The 23187-nt window shown below is 37.3% G+C and overlaps 1 protein-coding gene across 2 annotated transcripts in view; it reads left to right on the top strand.

Moving 5' to 3' along the window:
• Positions 1 to 23187, top strand: part of otud7a (OTU deubiquitinase 7A) — a 63322-nt gene that overhangs the window by 18952 nt on the left and 21183 nt on the right. For both annotated transcript variants that reach the window (XM_060886416.1, XM_060886415.1), the window contains 2 exons: positions 11279 to 11498; positions 15930 to 16084. In XM_060886416.1, coding sequence (XP_060742399.1) covers positions 16000 to 16084 — 85 coding nt within the window. In that variant the 5' untranslated portion in view covers positions 11279 to 11498; positions 15930 to 15999. The remainder of the gene's footprint in view (positions 1 to 11278; positions 11499 to 15929; positions 16085 to 23187) is intronic.

Here is a 23187-nt window from a genome sequence, read left to right as displayed (position 1 = left end):
GTGTGTGCTTTTCAGCCATACATGATAAATATAATAAAACAGATATTTCATGCATTGTTTCTGATAAATGTGTCTCAGAAATGTATAATAAGCTTAGAGTATCACATTTCTTCAACAAAAGACCATCTGTATTGGGGAAAAGTATATTTGTTTGGTGTGAGTCGACAAATCGTGCGGCTGCAACACATAGCTGCGTCATTGAGTATTATTACTCTCCAAAAGCCAGGCAGGTGCAGCAGCAGTGACAACACCATAGCGGTTGCACTAGTGTGAGCCGACCCCATGGGCCTGATCCTGCGAAATGGAATCCTTTGCAGTTCATTACAAAACTGACATATTGCTCATTATAAGATGTGCCGTCAGAGCATTCAGAATTAATCTAGCCATTACACAATTATTTCTTTTATTTTACAGAACTGTTGAATTCTCACTTCTGATTGGTGTTGATTCATTTCGTATAACAGCATGTCTCTGACATCGTCAGTGCCAGTAGAAAGCAAATCACCAGTTTCGAAAAATATTCTTGTTTGAATATCTTGTATGACTTGATGAAAGCATAAATGGACATTTAATTGTTGATATGGTGAAGTTTTCTATGAGGACATTTTGTGGAAGGAGTCTTCAGTGTCAACTCACTGTAACAGTCAGAGGAATAGCAGTAACTTACACAGTAACAGGCTTTTGCACACTGCAGTTTTTACAACAAGCTGAAAATTTTGTCTTAGTAACTTGATCGAGACCTGGCAGCGAACCTTTCTTGAAACATAAATATTGTATATTTCTTCTAAACTATGTAGAAATGGCTTTATAACGTTCAAAGTTTGCCTATGTTTGCAATAAACATCACATTAGATACAGTAGATTTAGGCAGTTAACAAATGTTGAAATGAAAATCAGTCATAGTTTACATGCAGACATCCTTTATATTTACATTAACAGCATTTTCACACACCTGTAATCAGATCATAGACAGAAGAAATATTTGTCTATGAATACATCGATACGACATACATCGATACTGGTTCACAAGGTCAAAGACTACAAATACCGTCAGTTTAAAAACTCATGTTGGGAGGTAATATAGCAAGAAAAGCATGCAGACTGATTTCAAGTGCTAGTTTAAATACCTCTTGGTCATGGTCGTTATTATTTTCTGCAAAAAAAGCACGTTTCAGTTCAGTAGATTTAAGTAGTTTGCAGTATGTAGAAAATGGCAAGATTTTCATGATGTGATGGGTTTCCCCATGTGCCACAAACACTATATTGTTATTAAATTATATGTGTGCATTACTAAATGATATCTGAGAACATTTGCTTCTTTGAACTTGTCTGCACATGCTCTTTAATGGCCATAAGATGACTATAAAGTAATTGTTGTCTTTAAATTCCTATATATAAACTATATATAACTGTGGTGAGTTATGTCTTCCACTGCACTGTGGAAAAGGCTGAAAAATACCATTAATAAGTCACTTCAGAACTACAGACAATGCAGTAAAGAAGGCTGACGCTGACATTTAAGCAGTTGAGGTAAAAAAGAACCTGAAGCCAGGAAGTAGGAAGTAAAGAGTTTACAATGTCAAGATTTCTCAGTTTGATTTAGGACTTTTTACATTTTAAAAATTCATATTATAACATTTTTCCTGTCAATGAAAATAAATAGAAATTTGAAATATTCTTCAAATATTATACTATTGAAATAAATCTGAAATAGCACTAGTTTTTAAAGGGTGTTATGTAGTGCACATAAAGTTAGTACTGACTATTAGCTGTGATAAAATTGGTGCTAATGGGTGAATCTGCGCATGATGAATAGGGGAAATGTCTTAAAAGCAGATGAGATGAAAGCGTAAAAACAGTAGTGACGGCCTCTTTAAGGCACTTTAAGTCCATTGCGTCTGTTAAATAAATCTCAGCCATCAGTTTTTAATGCCAAAAGAGCATTTGGGATGGCGAAAAAGTGTTAGTAAATCTGTCCCATACTTCGCTAGTTGAATATTCTGATTTTCCGGGAGCAGATGGCTCATCAGCAGCACCTTCTCCAAATTCCTCACACGATGCAAAATCACAACCCCTAAAAAGCAGCCATTTATCTTCGCAGTACAGAGTTGCTAGACTGTTTACCATGATGTCAGTCTAAATGGGGATTGAAGTCGCCGCTCATCAGGAGCGACTACAACAGGCGTTTTTTTTTCAGCATTATATGAAACTTTTTGTGCACTTTTCTGGAAACCAGAATCAACTAAATAACAGTTTTTGCTAACAGTTCTAATCAAACTATTTGATTATATTTGTAGTTGGAATTAATGTCTGTCTGGGCTACACACCTACACACACACACACACACACACACACACACACACACACACACACACACACGCTTGCCCTTGTGGCTTGCCAGTCACTAGTGGCTTGCCAGTCACTATTTTGTTCAAGCCTCTTTCAAATGGCAAAAACATAGCACGGGCTCTTACAGCTTTCCTCTGGTACCTTGTGACTGGGGCATGTCATGCACTGGTGACTGTATGTACAAGTCAACTGCTTGTAAAGCAGCTTTGCCAGTTTTTTCTCATTATCTAAGAATTTCACAATCATGTGTTACAGAGGGGGGTCCATGGAAGTGGAACGTACAGTTGACTGATAGCTGGATCTGTTTTCATTAGGGCTAAAATTCAATAGCAGTGAAAAAGCTTGACTATATATCTAGAAGGATTGAACAGTTGTGTATTATATAATTCATCAGTGGTCTCATCAAGGACACAATGAAAATATTGTGATCTGTGGTGCTTAGACTATGTATATTTAAAATCTCCTTCTTAGGCATTTTTGGGTGGGTTAAGTATAATAGTTTAATAGTTTGATGTTTTTATCTTGTTCTTGTTCATTACAAAAGCAGTTTCATGTGAAACTTCCCCATCACTTCTCATCATATGTTACAGATGCTCTGGCAGAATTAGCCTAAATATAAATCCAAACTATGGGTATTTTTACTCTGTCACTGATGTGCTGCAGATAAATCAGCCCCAGACTCACCTCTTCATACCATTCAGTGTATATTAACACAAAAGCCATGTAATAAAAGTAATCTGATGCAAGTAGCAAAAATGATTACAACAGTCATAATGCCCATAATCTTTTTTAAATGGTTGTTTGATTTTTTTTCTTTGACTTTAACAGCCTTGAGAGTACCATTAATGTAAGACAAACTACTCACAGGACAGGCTTGTGTGTGTGTTTCAACTATGACACAGACTCACTTTCTCCTCCAGAGGTGTGCTTTTGAATATAAACCAGGCCGTATCATTCTGTGTAAAATGAAGAGTCTTATCAAACATGCTATTACTTCCACCCTTACTATGACTTGTGTAGTCTTTTTGCTAACCCTAATCCTCCATAAGGCCATCCTTAAAAATGTTCTTGTTTGCCGTAACCCGACCGACCCTGTCAATTTAGGACCAACTCAAATATTTTTTTTTTGCTTTAAGTCCGACCGATTTGCCGGTTGTAATTTGCATTAAGACTGACCAATTCAAACAACTAATACAAAAGCAATAAAATAATATTAATTATATTTTAGTAAGTATTGTAAATATATAAATTGCCTAGGGTTACATACAAACGAAGGCTACGTTCTTTCTTTTAAATATAAACCCGTGACGTCATCTATGTTTACACTATTGGTGAACAGATGTCACACTATGGCCTGTACGTTCGCTTCGTCTCATACTCTCATTCACTGTCAGAGTCAACGGTTCGTGCTTGGTAATGATGGCTGCAGCTGCAGTAAACAAAATGTTCGTGGTCACCGTTCAAACAAATTTGTTTGTGGTCTATATAGCCTGCATCAAAATGAGGTTTGCAATGATGCACCTAAAGGCACGGGTTGAATACCCAGTCAGTGACGTCACGATATGCTAATTTGTTTAAATTCATACCTAAGTAATCACCATCACCAAAATTTTACTTTTTTTTACATTGAAACTTGAAAAAAAAATATAGACCTACCTACCGACCCTTTATTATTTTTTTTTACTGTTACTGCAAACCAAAATGTTTTTAAGGATGGCCTAACCATCAAGACCTATTTATGCCACCTCAGCCTCACAGCCCATGACTAAGGTGGTGGGGTCTGGTCTGTTTTCTACAACGCTGAAATCTGTCGTTGCTTTGGGAGTGTGTCTGAAGTTGACAGTGCTAAATGTTCACATTGCTACCCCACTCAGTCCTCCTACGCTTTTACACTTTCACAGTGTTTATGTCAGCAAAACCACACTGTTAAGTCGCATAGGTGCTTGTTGCATGATGAACCTGTAGGTTTGGACACAACTTGCAAATGCAGTTTGAATTTTGAATTGCAATTCAATACAATAAATGTCTTATAGTCGTTATAATCACAGCTATCCTGGGTGATGTAGTAATGTACTTGTAATGTAATAATGTACTAAATTTTACAGATTTACAGCTTAATATCTGTCAAAGATGTATTCGGGAACACTGCTTGAATTTGAATATATTCTTGTTAAGAAGTAAATTGTCAAGTTAACACACCCACCCTTAAGCTATTCCTAAGAAAGTGTGTTTCAGTGGTTTTCTCTTGTCATACCATGCACTGTTGATATGAGCACTCCTGATGCATTATAAACTAGCTGTCGTAGCCATTCTTAAAACGGTGGCAGGCCAATTTGGAGTGACTGTTGCTAGGCAACCCAATACACCAATTGTGCTCTTTTGTACTATTCTGTTCTCAGACAAATTCATTATACCACAGTGCAAGTATGTTATTGATAGCTGTAGAGGGGGATTTGGACAGATAGCTCATCTGCACCCAAACCCCATAGAGTGTGCTTTAGATAAAATGATGGTTCATGAGCAGGTCAGGCTTGACATCATGATTGCCCCTGATGCATGTATTACATCACAAAGCACTATGTTACTAGACGTACATTGACCAAGTGCTGTATGCAGAGGCACCACAGGAAATGATGATATTGAACCATGTGTTGTACACACTGGCAATGCATGTGCAGTAGGTTTTACTGACAGCATTGGAGAACTCTAATCTATAAAAGTTGATCACTTGTAAGAAAGCTGATAGACAATTTTAAGGCCAGCATATATAGCATCTCTCTGCTAACCTAGTTTATGCATGACATCATGCTGTTAACAACAGTCTGCTCTGGCAGAAATGTGCAGATCATAATCTGCCCTGTGAACTGGAGTATGACCAGGGTCACTATTTGGGCAGGAACATGTAAACTGTAAATAATAGAGGTGTAACAATGCATTGTGAATTAAAGCATTACAAAGCAAAAGTCTGACATGAATCTGATTTTGAAGTCTGTGATTTATGTCATGTTTTTTTATTAATTATGCATCTAATGCAACTGTACTGTCCAACGGTCCCAGTCTGCACAACGGATAGACGTAACCATATAGCGAGTAAATAGCTTGACAGCCCGATAGATCTGAATCGATACAATTATACATTACTGTATACGGTAACACAGCCACATCTAAAAGCTGTTTATAAGCTTTCAAATGACATCAGCCCCGCACTGCTGCGATGTACAGTTTCCTAAAAAGAGGCTGCAGACCATGGCCATTTTAACCAGCTTTGAAGCTCTATTTTTTGTTAATTTATTTATTTTGTTAAATCATGCCTCAGGTGCTGTTGCAGAAGAATCTATACATTTATTTATTTATTTTTAGATTATGGTGAAACCATAGTACATTTTGGTAACTAGCTTGAGTCTAGTTTTATGCAGACAAAATTCACATTGTGGTGTTTTGTTCATGACTCAGAAACACAAATAGTCTTTTCAGTCATATCCAATTGTTTTTTAAATATATACTAAGAATCATATGTAATCCAATTGTAAAGCCAGTCTTGTAGATCCAATTAAATTGTGACTGGAGGGTATCATTAACGCTCCAAATAACTAGCAACTATTTCTAACTATCTGTGAAAATCACATATACAGTAGAGATGCACAGGACAGGAACCTGGGTGGAAAACACAGGAAATGTAGCTGTAAAAATCCCAGCTGGAGCCAAGCCAATATAGAAAGACTGAATGTTAAGATGGATGAGAACTATCAAACGTCATAAATTAACAAAGAACATTGCTTTTATGATTTTATACATCGCACTCCATGTTTAAAATGATTGTGTTCTGCTCACCCTCGACTGAACGCTGCATGATTCTTAATGTGCCACACTTTTTGCACTTTAATCTGGCATCCTACTGTTCTCTTGTTTTTTTTTCTTTATGATTTCAGGCTCCTAACAAGATGGCACACACACACACACACACACACACACACACAAACACAAACACTCAATTTTGCATTAACGTTATGCATGCCACTTTCACTAGTGTCAGTAAAACTACTTAACCTGTGCTTATTATAGTATCTTTAAGCAGGTTGCTGATTGAAGGTGAGAATTTTACTCGTTCTTCTGTGTGTGTTTGTGTGTTTGTTGTAGCCCAACGTGTTAAATCTACTGTAAACTTTTTGCTGATATCAGCCTAGGCATTTTAGGTTTTACTTTTTTTTTAAAGAAGATTTAAAGACCATATTCCAAATAGAAAACCGCTTCTCAAAGCTCTCATGTTTTTCGTTTTGCTTAGATGTGATAGCATATTTTCCACCACTGCCAGATGTCTGACTGCCTGAAAATAAACCTTTACACTTCGGAACAAAATAATGGATGTCGCTGATTTAATTTTAACTGTGGAAATGTTGGCCATCAGTGAGAAAATATGCAAATATGGTGAATAACTGAGTGACTGAGACTGAGATGTTGACGTAAAATTTCATGTACTTTTGTGTGCCTTTGAAGCTGTTTCATATCCTGTGGAAAGTAACAGTGGGCAATAAGCTCAATCACAGTGAGATGCTGGAGGTGTTTGTGACTTTATCTCTCATACTGTTGGTTTAAACACGTTACTGACAATTGTGTTAACATCAGCAACATACAGAAGCTAATCCTGGCTGAAGTTCTCATGCAACCATGACATAATTAATTCTGTATTGCAGTAAATATCTGTGTACAGGCATTTCTGTAGATTTTGTAAAGTCAGTATATACTGCAGGTGTACATGTAGAGATGAGGGGGAGGGGATGGGGGGGTGTTTGAACCTAGGTTTGAAGTATTTTCTACTTCCAAATGTTTACACATACAGAGCAACTGATTATATACAGTGGTGTGAAAAAGTGTTGGCCCCCATTTTTTTGCATGTTTGTCACACTTTAATGTTTCAGATCATCAAACAAATGTAAATATTAGTCAAAGATAACACAAGTAAACACAACATGCAGTTTTTAAAGGAAAGTTTAAGGGAAAACAAAATCCAAACCCACATGGCCCTGCGTGAAAAAGTGCCCACCCCCCAGGCATGATTACTGACACACCTGTTCTATTTCTAAAGCTTTGGGACACCAGCAAACCAGAGTGAGATTTATTATCCACAAATGGCGAAAACATGGAACAATAGTGAACCTTCCCAGGAGTGGCCGGCAAACACGTTTTCACACTACTGTACATATTAAATAAACATCATTATCATATATTAATGATGATTATTTTATTTGGATTATGCAATTCCTGATGATCTTTAGATTCTTTATGATTATCTTATTTATTATTTTTTTATAGAACATTCATTCATTCATTCATTTTCTCGGGAGGCACGGGGAGAACATGCAAACTCCACACACACAAGGCGGAGGCGGGAATCGAACCCCCAACCCTGGAGGTGTGAGGCAAACATGCTAACCACTAAGCCACTGTGCCCCCCTTTTTATAGAACATTCTTATTCTTAATAATTTCTTCCCGTATCATAACAGAATTTGGCATCAACATTTTGCTAGTGGATATTTGTAATTGACAGCTTTTCTGTATTTTGGATGACTTAAATTTCTAGGATATTTTTACTGCAAAAGGCTAAATCTTGAGTAAAAATAATTGCTATTTACAATAAAAATCATATCATATTAGCATTAACAATTAATGATTTAACAACTCATATGTCAGTTGTTAGCGAAAACACGCTCTATGCCTAATTTGTCATTGGCAAGTTTTAAGTGAGACTCCTCATGCAGCCATGACTCACTCTCCCCTTTCGTTCATTTCTTATATATAACCATGTTTTTTGTAGTTGTCGGAAATGTACAATTCAGCACATAATACTAAACATATTAAACAATATGAAACAAACTTGCTCCTTGTATTTGGTTATGCTAAGCTGAACTCTCAGCGTATATTATGGATTCTACACATTTTTTTTTCTGTAGACATGCTGTACCTCAGGTGTAAATGTGTGTACTTCCAGATATTTTTAATTAGAAATAACTTAATTAAAATTAATTAATTAAAAAATAACGATACATTAAAAAATATTCAGCTTTATTATATCTACAGTCTTTCTCTGCTGTCCCTCTGTCTATTTACTCATCCATCCGTCTGTCATCCCCATAATCTGTCTGTCATCACTTTCTTCGAAATTATTTTTATCACAAGACAGTACTTTCAAGCACATTATTCCATAAGGTAATGCATTAAAGGCAATTTAGCCAATATCAGTTTTTGTTAGATCAGAGATTTCTTTTGTCATCAGCCTTGATGGATCATCCATTAGCACAGTTGGGATGAATTACTCGGATGAAAAGCGAACTTTGTAAAAATAACAATGACTGTTTTGCATAAAAAGAGCAATTGCCATTTTGAACCCAGACAATACCACAGCCATCTACGGCACTGGCTTAGTTCCCTGAACGATTACATTATTATTGACATTCTGTCAGTCAGATTGACACCAAGTTTGGGTGACTGTGAGCTCATGTATGCAGAAGAGGCAGTTAGTGCTCTCCTCCAAGCATGTTGAGCAGGGCACACTGATTCTTTTTTCTTGATTGCACTGACTGAGACTGATCAGAGCCCATCCAACTGTAATAGTGTCTCAGGACACTTTTGGTGACTTAATAAGTAAGTAATCTGTAGTGGTAGCTTACAAGAGGGAGCACTAGGTTTGTGCAGATTTTCTACATTTGTAATCGTATAGCAGTTACATACGTAAGGCTTTGTTTGTATGATTTTCTCAATCAGTATATGGGGAAACAAGTGTGGAGTTAAATTTTGGGAAAGTTTCTGGACAGATAGTATACTGTAGCTGTGCTTGAAGTGGGATCCATGAAGTATAATCACAGAGAAGTGTTTTTTTTTTGTTACAGTAGTAGAAACCGTAACACTCCACCTATTTCACTGATCACTTGAAATGAATGGCTTTATCCAAAAGTCAATCACACAAATACAAGGTCAACAACATTAAACAATGTGTAAATAACGTCAAATCAGACCTGATATTCTTTAGGTAGTACAAAGCTTCCTGACTCAAGATGGTTTGTCCTGTGATTAAACACTTGGGTCAAAGCACCAGCTGTTATCAGCTGTCCAGAACACAGCTGTCTGTAGTAGCTAGAGCTTTCCTTAAACAACTTCAGGTTCCTTAAATAACGTCAGGATTATGAGATCTACACTAGAATTGCAGGTAATAGACTAAAACACAAACACATCTTGCTATTTAGCTGTGTATTATGTATATACTGTATATTAGCCCTAGAGGAATATTTTGTTCAGCACTTTGCATAGTTGCATGACTCTGAGGCAGACAGAAGATATTTTTGCACCTCTGTGTGTAGATGTTGTAGTCTGAATTGTGGACATTTTGCTGCTCATTGCAATTAACTGTTTGTGTATCAGTAGTTGAGCTATAAGCAAATTTCATGTTTTCCTCAATCATTAATTAGTGGTGTCTCTCACTATCTATGCGTTATTTGTTATTGATTTGTGCTTTTTTTACACAGCAAATCATGCTTATTTTCACAACCTTAATTTTGCTTTTTAAATTAAAAGCCTAAGGTGTTTACTCACATAGCAGGGAAATTGTAGCGAGGCATCCAGCTATTAATCTGGGGAGTGCTCCAGAGATTATATTTTTATAAAGCCAATTTGGCACAGACTACAGTGACAGTGACTACAGTATGCTCTATGCCATGTTTCTGGTACTGTGAGTGCCAGAGTTAAGATGGTCTTCAGACGTAGTCCGTTTTTAATTTATGTATATTTATATATATTTTGAAACAACATATAAAAATTAATCAGATAATTTTTTGCTGTTCAAAATTTGTTTTGGATGTGTGTTTTTTTTTTTTCTTTGGATGTGTGTGATTTTTTATTTTTTATTTGATCAAGTCATGATGATCTGCTTTTCTCACATTGGTCCTGAACCATTTTATACCATCATTTTTTATAAAGCCCATTATTCAGTAATTACTGTTTTATTTTTTCAGTCACTACAGTAAAATGTGACTAATTGACAATAAAAGGTAGAAAAGGTATATAATTATTCTTGGAGTTAAAGGGATTAAAATGCACCAAAAGGAAATGCTGTATAAATATTATAGAATTAAGTTGAGATGATTGCTAGTACTCTTGTGTATGAACAATGCTGCAGCAGCACTTATCTGCCAAAAACTAAGGAGATACTGCATCAGTCTAACCTATTGTTTTTTGTTGTGAATGGCTTGGTGTACTGAACCGAAACTATAAAAATGTTGCACTGTTTGTAGGTCAGTACATTTAAAATCTGTGTTCTTCTTCCTATTTCTGACAGGAATTTTGTTTATTAAGAAAGGCTAAGGCTGGTCTTAAATGAGACATAATGTCTAGCACTTACTGTTCTATGTAACAGGGAGAATTAAATGGAACATAAGCTCAAAGTTAGCATATGAAACCAGAAAATCAATATTAGCCATTGACCACTGAGCCGTTACTCTACCTGCATGCTCATGTCGGCCATCACCCAGAGCAAAATGCAGTCTTACATCAGGGTCTAGTATCAAAAACACCCACTCTGTTTAGAAATATTAGTGAACCTGAAAAGTTAATATTTAGCTTTAGCATTAATTGTACTGTAAACAATTTCCCAAGAGCCTTTTTCTGGAACGATCCGTGGAAGAGGAATCTGGCTGCAGATGGTCTGGGGTTTATGTAGCTACTGTCTTTGTATGGGCACATTTCAGCTAAGTGCCCTCATTCTGTTTGCAGCAGGTCAGTGGGATATTAGGTCATGCTTGCATAATAGACATAGACATTCTGGAATTACGGACGGCTTTACTTTGATTGATATGGCAACAGGCTTTGCAACTGACTTGCGTTTCTTTTTTTCTTTTTAAAGTTAACTTACCCCTTCACTGTGTTTCTCCCTCTGTGTAGGTCTGACTGCGACCTGAAGGCTACCTTCTTGTAGAAGACATGGACTAAAGAAGAAGAGTTTGTGTGTGTGTGTGTGTGTGTGTGTGTGTGTGTGTGTGTGTGTGTGTGTGTGTGTGTGTGTGTGTGTGGCGTGTGTTTGTGTGTGAAAGCCTCTGGAGATAACCATGGTGGTGAGGTGGTTGCTGAAGACATCCCACTAAAGACAACAAACCAACAGAAAGTAAGACTGTAAATTCTTACACAGATACATAATATTTTAAATGGTGGTGTAGTGAAAATAGTAGTTATGTACTGAGGTATATGTGAGTACTATTCATTTCTGCTTGCAGTTGATTGTAAAAGTTTACAGTGCCTTGCATAAGTATCCACCCCTTGATCTTTTCTAGATTTTTGCTACATCCGGAAGCTGAACTCTACCTAATTGGGATTTTTATGATAATATGATAGCATATTAAAGTACAAATTGTTTTTTATTGTCACTTAAACGTTAATGAAAATAAAAAGCAGGCATTTATTGCTCACTCCACTGGGGCAGCATTTAGTAGTACTGACTTTGGTTGCAATTACAGCAGCCTGACCACTTTAACCTAACTGCTTTCCAAGTGTCTGTTGATGAAAAGCATCCCAACAACATGATGCTACCTCCACCATGCTTCATCCTGTGTGTTCTTGATGAGCAGTATTAGGTTTAGATTAACTTCATCCTTGTCAGACCAGACAAGACAATGAAGTTAGTAACATGGGCAAATGATAGGTTTAAATGAAAGACAGGATCTTCCTCCCATTATTTTTTAATATTATCATAATGTATAAGTGAGTTATCCTGTTAGGAATATTAGGTTGTTATTGATTTATTTGTGGCTTGAAGGCTTATTTGGTGGAAAATTTCTTGCCCAATATATTGTCCCAGAATTTCACCATAATGCCACTCACTGGACAAAAGTTGTTGCAAAGCATAGACAACAAGGTCTATGGCTAAGTCCTGTTCAATCTCAGAAATGTTTTATGTCAACATTAACCCCAAAGTTTATACCAACAGTTTAAGCCTGGGCTTGCTGGAGACTCTTTCTTAATAGCTTGAGTGCTTTTCTGAACTCCTTTGCTTACATGCCATTGCTCACACAACACAATGCAAATGGTGTTGCAATTGTGGCAACTGGGCCAGCTAATCTACTGCTAAAGTCAAGCAATGTCTGATTAATAATGCAGAGGATAAGGAGATGAAATATTATCACTTTGAGCAAGAGAGCCACATATCATTTTTCTGTGTATAACATTTCCTTGTAGGAGGTTGCTTTTTGTGGAGATTGAAGCTTGAAACTTGAGTCTGCGGATTTTGATCTATAAACAGAAGTGTTATTTTATTAGCTCTGTTTATGCAAAGGAAGAATGGATCAGGAGGAAACATGGATTGCAGACACCTAATATTTGCCTTTAATAGGAAAAAATCTGAGAATTTACATGCTGAGTAGGACTTTTGCGATGCCTAATTCGGCTGTTATGTCAGACGGGCAGGCACAATGGATCTGAAACTTCTAAACAGTATTATAAGTTTTATAACTGTTCAGAACTACATAGATGCTGATCTAGCATTATTTCTCTAAGTATGTTCCATGGACTAATCGAATCCATAGCCTAGAACACAGAATAGCACGTCTTAGTTAAATACATTTAATGTCCTGTGTTCAGGATTGTACATTTTGGTGGGTTCACGTTCTTTATATCACTCCTATTCTAATGCCCTATTGCTGCTCATAATACTGTATTCTGTTCAAAGTCTCTTCACAACCACTGTTTACTCTGATTAGTCCAGTATATCAGTAAATAGGTTAGTAATCTCTTCATGAATAATGTTTTTTTAAAAGGCGATGTAAAGGCAGTGATCATAGTTACCAAGGATTAGCAACAGTCCATTTAACAGCCGCCTGGGCATTATTAGAGTACTGTTAAAGTAGTATTAAAGTACTGGGTATCAAGAGAGTTTAACTAAAGTACACTGAAATATTAGACAACATCAGGAAACTATGTATTATGGTACGTAGACGTTTTAATTACATTTCCAGGAACTAGGTATTAAAATGAAAAACAGTTTTATATCATTTTAATAATACATGAAGTTATGTATAGCATAACATTTTCATTATAGCATGAATTATTTTCTTTAAATAATAACAAGATAAAAAGTCAGGAAAATAACATATCATTCACACAATTTGTCTTTGAAGATCACTTATAATGCATTCACTAACTGTATGCATGATGCAAGGGTTCTTAGAATTGCACAAACGTCCTAAATAGATTTAAATTTTCCTACCTATCTTGCCTAAAAAAGTACCTAAATCTATTTTCCAGTTTAAACATGCTACAATATTGTAGTATAAAATATGTATTTCTGTTTTTTTTTCTCCAAACATCTGTACAGATATGAGGTATTTCATATCTTCTAAATACTTTATACTTAAAATACTTAAGATTTTTTTTAGTTCACTTGTTCTTTGGAAATTTAGCACACACCTACATGATTAATGTCCAGCATTAAAGAGGTATAATATATCTTTGTATTTACAGAATAAAAGTAATACTTTTGTATCATAGGAGACTGTAAATAGCAAAGATTACGCAAGTGGGTACAGTACCCTGCCTTAGGGCAGAATACAGATCCGTTTACGCTCCACTGATTGTATCATCCTCAATTCAGCATCAGTTCACACATATCACACACACATTTGTCTACAATGATGCTTAGAATAGGAACCTTTAATTCTGAGATCCATAGTACTGACCAGGGGACAGTTTTTTTTTTTTTTGGGTCATTAAAAACCTTGATATGGTCCCAGATCAACAGATCTAATCTGAAAGGCTTGCTATATAAACCCCTTGAAAAAAGCATTTCAGATGATGTTCTGTATCATTCTGTCACACTGATCACATGCACACACACTCCTGAAGTCTTTTTGCCAGTATATTTGCTTATTTGTTATTCTGGTGCAGTTATTTGTCATGGACACAATATTCCATAACTAACGGAATGTTAAGACTTTATAGTATAATATTATAAGAAAAAAAGACTGCAATATATAATACAGCATTAAGAAAATCTGTCTTGCTAGCAGGCTAATCTTGATGCGCTTGTAGCCTGATTGTACATGCTGTTATTTTAACAGCAATTTTGTTTTATTTTATGTAGTTTTATGATGTTTATTTTAATTTGACTGTATTTTATGTAATTTTCAGTGATAGACCTAGTGTTTTTCCATCGAGCAGGAAAACTATTGAAGCAAGCAACAGGGCAACAATCACAATCAAATTTCTGTATAGCCACAGATTGCTGATTTTTCCTGCATTTTCCAAAAGCATTATAACATGTAATTGTTACACATGCCAACCAATAGGGTTTATGTACAGAAGAACATGTAATCCAGGCCTCATATGGGGTGTATCTGTGTATGTGTCTGCCTGTTGTCTTATCATAAGTAAAAAAGCCGTTTGCCCTGATGTGAGCATGTCACGAGCAGCAGCACTGTTATAGAAATTAAATAAAGTATACACTTGCTGGACAAGTAACCACACCATGTTGGTTTATCACGTAGGTGTACAGTCAAAGCCTATTCCTATTTTTTTTAATTGTGTCAGGTTTAGACTGGTTTTTCCAACTATTTCCAAATCTAGTAGCAAACTGTAAGCATTTACAGTGTACATTTATCACTCAGACTATCATATTATTTACAACAATGCTGAAAAAAAAGTCAGGCATAATGCAAATGGTAGTGATAGGGCTGATAAACTGTACAACAAACTAAGAAACAGATGGGCTGTAGTTACAGTAGTAATTGTACCTATAGTGCATGTAGTCGATTCTACCTGTATGCTAGATGTGTGGTAAATTGTGGTTAATGAGTGTGTATGCAGTGTTTGTGGCCAGTTGGGCTGTTTCATCTCTGTGGGTGCTGGGCAGTGAGTCTCACATTCCTCTCATTCTTATGTCATGCTCCATAAGTGATGGCAGGCTCGCCAGCTGGCTGACACACACACAGAGACACACAGACAAAAGCCTCTGTTATTGTAGCACAGCCGTAGGTGTTGCCTTACTGCCCAGGAAGGCTTGGTTTGGGCCGTTCTGACCTCATCAGAGCCAAACAGCGTGGCATTTCAGCAAGAACAAACACAAGGGCTCGGACTGAGTGTCCCAGTCAGAGTGGGCTACTGCAGGATGGCACACACACAGTGAGGATTGTTAGTGGAGGGAATGATAATCAGAAAGTACTGTCCACAGCTAAACTGGGAACACAGACTGGAACATCACATCATCCTGCCTGCTGCCTGACTCATTCACTCTGGCAGAGGTGTGTGTGTGTGTTTGTTTGTGTGTGTGTGTGTGTGTGAGAGAGAGAGAGAGAGAGAGAGAGGAGGAGTGCTTGACATTCTGTATCTCCTACCTATCTTGCTATGGCTTTGGTCATCTGAGGAACACTGTCACGTCTGATATCACTATCCAAACATTTTTCAGACACATCAGAAATGCCAGGGCTATAATTAACCAGTCCCTAGTGCATGAAAAAAGAGTGACATTTGTCATGAAGACAAAAGCTAAGATCTATCTTTTCCATTTCTCCCTCTCTCTCTCTCTCTCTCTCTCTCTCTTTCCCTGTAGATGAGCGCGTGAAGCTCTGGCTACCACGAAGGCCACTGCTGCAGGCTGGACAGCGCAGCCACATGATCACATGACTCTGGACATGGATGCGGTCCTGTCAGACTTTGTTCGGTCCACAGGGGCAGAACCTGGTCTGGCACGTGACCTGCTGGAGGGTAAGATATTTTTATTTTAAATTGTACTATCATTAAATTGTAATATCAATATGGATTTGTTTCCATTAAAAGCGAAGATTTCTACAAATTTGCTGAATTCAAGTTCTTGCAAATTAATAGTAAGACTAAGCCAGATTTAAACTTCAAAAATTTAAGCTCATTGATCTGATTGTTCATTTCTGTTACGCAAATTAGTAGAAGATGGTACAGGAACAGAAAACCTTTATCTACTGAACCTAAATGCTAATATAGCCAGCTAGGCATTTTAGCTTGCAAAAAAATTACTTTTGCTTATTTATTTACTGAGAATTTGTAATTCAAATGCAGTCGTATTTCCCCTTTGTTGTCTCTGACTTCTCGTGATAACACAAAACACTACAAATTAGTACAAGCATATAACTAACAACAACATATTGCAGTCAAAAGGGTGGTGGGGCAGGGTGGAGTTGGATTAGAAGGAGAATTAGAGAGCATTTCCCAATTGCATTTTAAATGCAAATTTATAGATAATTAAACACATTGTTCTTTATTTGGGAAAAGGTGTAAAGAAGTCACTAGGCCATTTAAAGTTTCTTTGGCATTTGATAAAACATTTATATGAGATAAACAATTTACATTTTTTTTATTATTACGAATAATTAAATTTCATATTATGTTACTGCTTTAAAATGACATGTGAAAGGGCAGTAACTACACCAGAAAAAAACTATAAATTGGAATAACTGACATTTAAGATTTATATTGTAGAAAACTTCCTCACTGTTGTCTGCATACTAAAAAGCAAAAAGTGTTTTAGATGTAATCGTAGCAGCAATAAGTGAACTGTTTTATTCTCCACTCTGCTTTGTTCAGTTCTGTAAATTGTGTCAGCAGTGGGCTATGACTGTGGAAAATAGTTTCCTTTGGCTAAGCTAACAATAATGAGCCATGTGATGCAGTGCAGGGCAGTGATGGATGACTCTGTTTGCTCAGCTCCAGAGACTTCTCTAGTGCTCTGACTGACTTCAGGCCTCTGTGTGTGCAGCTTTCAGACCAGTAGTACTGAATGTCTCACAAGTGAATGTTTCAGCTGTTGTCTCATAGCATCAAAGCTGCCACTGAAGATGAATTTGAAAGGCTGATTGGAATAAATACTAGATTTATAATAATAATAATAATAATAATAATAATAATAATAATATTCATTCATTCATTCATTCATTCATCTTCTACCGCTTATCCGAACTATTTCGGGTCACGGGGAGCCTGTGCCTATCTCAGGCATCATCGGGCATCAAGGCAGGATACACCCTGGACAGAGTGCCAACCCATCACAGGGCACACACACTCATTCACTCACACAATCACACACTAGGGACAATTTTTCCAGAGATGCCAATCAACCTACCATGCATGTCTTTGGACCGGGGGAGGAAACCGGAGTACCCGGAGGAAACCCCCGAGGCACGGGGAGAACATGCAAACTCCACACACACAAGGTGGAGGCGGGAATCGAACCCCGACCCTGGAGGTGTGAGGCGAACGTGCTAACCACTAAGCCACCGTGCCCCCCCAATAATAATATTAATAATAATAATAATAATAATAATAATAATAATAATAATAATAATAATAATAATAATAAATGAGAGTGTGTGTGTGCCCTGCGATGGGTTGGCACTCCGTCCAGGGTGTATCCTGCCTTGATGCCTGATGACGCCTGAGATGACGCCGTGACCCGTGGTAGTTCGGATAAGCGGTAGAAAATGAATGAATGAATAATAACAATAATAATAATCCACTAGTTGGGTTGTTATGATAGTTATTATATTGTTTATATGGAAGTCTGCTTTCTCGTTGCAGTGTTTTGACATTTATTTTTAAAATGAAATGAATAGGTTGCTCTGTTGGCCTTCATTTGACATCTGAAATTTAACAATTGGGTATGCACAGAGCATCAGCTGGGTATGTTGTTCACATACTGTTCATTATATACTGCTTTTGAGTGGTGCTTAGAATAAGTACTATGCATAGGATGCCATTTGCCATCGATGTTTTTATCAAAAATGGTTGAGACAGAAAGGCCTGTCTTGTTTTCACTGCAGTAGCTATATGAATTACAAACAGTTGGAAAAAAAAGAATGATAAACTTTGCCTTTAAGATTCTTTACTTATCTGACTAAAGGAATTCTATAACATGTTATGTTTATACACATATCACATCTGTGCTTGTTGGGTTGTTGTGTTTTTGGCTCTGTCCATGTGAGACAGTTTCTCCTGCAGTGTGCTAGACTGAAGCTTGGAGGAGTTCTCTGGTCTTCTGGTTCTCTGATGATGAGGGAGGTTCACCCATGCTGGGACATCGAGCTGATTTAACACTGCATGTGATGGCTTTACGAGGCTGCTCCCCAGGGAGACCGTTGTGCCCGTTCAATAGAACTCATTCAGAAGCAGAGATTTGCTGGCACTGGTGCAGAAAGCATGGACATAAAAATATGCACCCCTTTTAAAAAGACAACTAGTACTGTTGTTGACAAAAGTGAAAGGAGAAGCAAGGCCCAGACTTTCTCTTGGTAAATTACTGCAGATGAGATGGGTGTTGTCCAGGGTCTTATTCAACGCTTTCTCAACTGGTTCTGACGGAAGGTCTTTGATGTTCTGTTAGCGTTCTTTGTGATACCTTCGTGGTCCTTGCTTGACTTATCAGAGGTAAATCAGTGTAAGGATTTCAGAACACCCACTATGGTGGTATCTCTCAGGCTTGTCTGAAAGTGCAGCTGGCTTGTAGATGCTATCCTCTTTATGTGCCAAAGCAAGTCAGCATTGGGTCAGTTTGAAGCTTTGCACCCTGACAGACACTGAATGTAAAACACAACTTGATCAGTTTTTCCAATTAACTACTGTATATATAAAGTGTACAAAAGGACTTTCATATCTATCAAATATTTATAAACCTACACAGTATTCATCTGTGAATTAAAGTTTGTTTAAAAAAAGTGTCTCAAAACATAGATTCAAAACAAAAGAGAATTAGCAGGGCACAGAGGTAACCAAGCTGCAGTAACATTGGTAAGAAATTAGAATTAAATTATACATTTTGCTTCGACCTTGGCTCATGATTCTAATATATATATATATATATATATATATATATAATCACATTTAATATTAATTTTTGTGTAATAACCTTTTTTTACTATGTTTCTTATGTTCTGTTAAGCTGCTTTGAGACAACGTCCATTGCTAAAATCGCTATACAAATGAAATTGAATTGAACTGAATTGAACTATAGACGTGAATCTGACAGTGCAAGCAAATAAAACTTAGTATATTTCTGTCACAGTATACGAGTATACGTTACAGTATTTGCAATGTAATAAGATTGCTTCAAACCTGGAATGTTGGCATAGAACTAAGTGACATACGTCCAACCTTTCAGTCCAGTTACATGAATCTGACATTTAAAATGGTATGTTTTCCCTCATAATTCTTAGAGCGAAAATTTCCCCTAGGATTATGCAATATGCTGAATAAGACAGGGCTGAATGTGCTGCGTGTACTGTAGCAGGAACTTCCTTAGTCAGCTGTGTTTCTTTCCATGTGACAATCTTTTTAAAGACTCTTTCTAGAGACTGCATTTTGCCTTTTGCTGTGACAGTCTCTTCCTAGTGGGGTCTGATCTAAGTGTAGCCTTGATCGTACCATAACTATGATGTGACAGGTCACAGAACTGACCTGAAGCCAGCAGATAAGCACATTCATTCCTAAATCCCTCCATGCAGAGCTGAAAGACTTTGGGCTGCTCTTGTGTCTGCCTCTGTTTATGATTAGCAATTTGTTAATTAGCTTTTAATGAGCCTTACTGCTGACATTTTCACAGTGATGACAACTGAACAAATCAAGTTCGTGAATGAAATAGGCTATAAAATCATACAAGGAGGTCCATAAACATATGTGTGGTGATATCATGAGATTTAATATGAATAGCCCAGACCGAGTCATAAAATTCTGATAAGTTAAAGCCGTATTATTCCATACTTTTGTGGTCATTTCCATTCATCACAGAAAGATCATTTCCTATGATTCAGTTATGCAAACTGTCCCCCACAAAAAAAAAAAACAAAAAAAATAATAAGAGCTTCATTGAGATGAGCCACTTCCTGGAAACCATAACGCTGAAGTGTTGTTATTATCAAGCTTGCACCCTAGAGACCTCAGTGGAAAGAGAAAGAAGGCCATATACAATTTTCGGTCTTTGTTGTCATATGCACATGAGTCAGAGCAGAGTGATAGTGAAGCGATGTGGAGAATAACACCAATGAAGAAAATGGAATGCACAGACTGCATACAGTAGAGTGATCCTATTAGGCAAAGAAAGCAGGTAGCTTTACCTCTGTGGCCTGCAACATCAGCTGCATTCAGCATGCAGTCACACTCATAATATATACATATCCAACATTCATACTGGGATCAGAGCTGTTCAGCCCTGGTTACGGAGTACATATTTATTTTATGTGGTCTTCTTGAGCTCACTGTATACAAATGTGTGTGTGTGGGTGGATGTGTGTGCACAGTGTGCTTAAGCTGGGGGTTGAAGAAGGCTCAGCAGGTCTGTGGGTGTTGACTAGCAGCAGATGTATGCATGCTTAGCACTGATTACATGCTGGATCCCCCATGGAGACACAATCAAGAGTGCTGAATGAAGTCACCCTTCACTTCTCCTTGTAATCTCAAGGTCACCAGAGCCGTTGGTGTCCTACACTGGAGCTCTCACTCTGATTGGAGGTTTCACTCAAATAATACATAATCAATGTCGATTAGACTCCCAGAGCTCGCTAAGACTGGACCAGACAAGGTTAATACTGATTAGTATGTGTGCCATGCTGAGCTTAAGGTTTGTAGTTTTTAAGGTTGAAAAATCTAGTCTCGGCTGTCGCCTCACTTTAGCCTTTTCTGTCAGCATGAATCATTAGTCTAGAATCAGTGCTTTTTAGGGAAACACTGTGAGTATGCAATCAGCTCAGGCTAGTCTCCCCACACTGTGCTGTCAGATGCCTCATGAAGTGTGTGGAACAGAGACTCACATCACTAAGCCTCCTCTTTATGTTCACTAACCATATCAGAAAATTCTGCCTCACCCCATTAGGTCTCTTGTCTCTTGCTGATTGTTTGTCTGTCTCTCTGCGAAGCTTTTCCTGTTGGACAAGTCTACAGACTCTCAGACACACACTGTTCCTGTTACGTTAGCACTTTTGTCATCTTGTTTGTACACCATACTGATTTGCATTTACTCTAATAGATGACGTACAAGCATGCTGAAAAACCTGCTCCACCTTTGTGCTTTTAGGTTGGGAAATGATTTTTTTTTTTTAATTAGGCTTAGATAAGATGGAGTTTAGTACATAGGTCTGATTAGGTTAATTTTCAGTGACAAATTCCTTTTAGTATCTTTCACGATGGGTGTCGTCACTGGATATGATGTGTTCAATGTCACCCTCCAGTGGACACCAGAAGTACTACAGCTCGTTAATTTTCATTTCACATATCTTTTACTGCTACATGCAAAGAAATTATAGAAAGAAATGAAAGAAATATTTACTTGACATGTCATTTATGTAATCTATAAGATATTGTCATTTTGTTTAAATTTACTTAATTTGTTTTCTACTAGAACCCGAGGTAGTTCGGATAAGCGGTAGAAGATGAATGAATGAATGAATGTTTTCTACTAGATTAGTATTTTTTTTTTGTTGCTGTGGGTTCTTCCACTGCATTGCACCGCTGTCTTTGTGTAGATAAATAAGCAAGTGTTACACAATAATGAACAGACTTTGTGAATGTCAGTGTCTTTTAGCAGACTGCATTCATTAGACACCTGAGCCCCCAAAAACCTGCTGTTTTCTTGTAGTCAGTATTTTCTCAAGCAGGAATTATTCTCTTGGTACTTACTATCATATTGATGTACTTTAGTGTGCTGGTTGAGTTCCTGATTCTGTTTCTGTAATATTGCACCATTTGATAGAAAAATTAGGCAGAAGTGCTGTTAAAAGTTTTCCATCTCTTGAGACTATATTTCTCTCTGAGCTACAGAGTGCATGTGTGCATGTGTACATGTATTGAAAGTGCTGAATGGCCTTTCGACTAAACTGTAAATTCTCTTTTAAAAATGTTTGGCTTCTCAGAGGATGCAAAAATCTATAAAAGGAATAGGATTTGCATTGATTCTTGTGGCGTCTCATAGTTTGCACTGGGAGAGGTTTACATATCTATTTATTTTTTGCTTCTGAACTGTGGTTCTGAGTTTTTAGTCAGCGATGCAGAGAGAATATTGTGTCTTGTAGAGTAGGGCATTTAATTGGGTAAGGTGACGTCAGACTGTCATTTTTCACACTAGCTTACACACTTGCACACATATAGACTGCAGTGTTGTCTCTCCGAGGCTCATCTTAGTTGGCTGGGTTGAGAAAATATTTCTCTCTGCAGTAGAGTAGTGTGAAGGAATGAGGTCTATAAAAAGAGTTCTTTCTGACCCGCTTCTCTCTGCCCTGGAAGCACTGTCTGTCACTAAGATAAGAACACAGCTGGAGGAGGAGGGAGCAGCCGGTTTTGTGTGTGTGTGTGTGTGTGTGTGTGTGTGTGTGTGTGTCTGTGCGGGCGTGTGTTTATGTGTGTGTGTGTGTTTGTGGATGTTGAGGTAAGTGTCACTTCCAATTACAAGGCCTCTTTCCTCGTGTTGATGCTCACTGGACCCTGAGACCTCGCCAGTGTGCTGCCTGATACATACCTTCTTATATGTATTCATGATATTATTCAATAGCCACTACATCAGAAAAGTGTAAGCTTTAATGGTCCAGATGATAAAGCAGACACATTAGCACTGAAGCACTAGTGCTAGTCTTTCTTCCTGTTGAGCGTGTTATGAAGCAGAACTCTATTGTTGGAGTTTGATGAGGTCTTTAAGCATTTCAACACTTTTGCCTTGGCAGCCGGAGTAAACTGGATTTAGATTATGGAACATAGAAATAGAAGATAGAAGATAAAAGTATTTATTTTTCGCTTGTGGATAAAACTGCACACACTGCAAAGCTAGCTTTATATTTTGTTCTTATGATCACATGGCTTAT

The sequence above is a fragment of the Tachysurus vachellii genome, chromosome 14, assembly GCF_030014155.1.
Source record: "Tachysurus vachellii isolate PV-2020 chromosome 14, HZAU_Pvac_v1, whole genome shotgun sequence".
Taxonomy (NCBI): Eukaryota; Metazoa; Chordata; class Actinopteri; order Siluriformes; family Bagridae; genus Tachysurus; species Tachysurus vachellii.
Note: the sequence above shows the minus strand (reverse complement) of the source record. Positions and strands in the feature narration are given on the sequence as shown.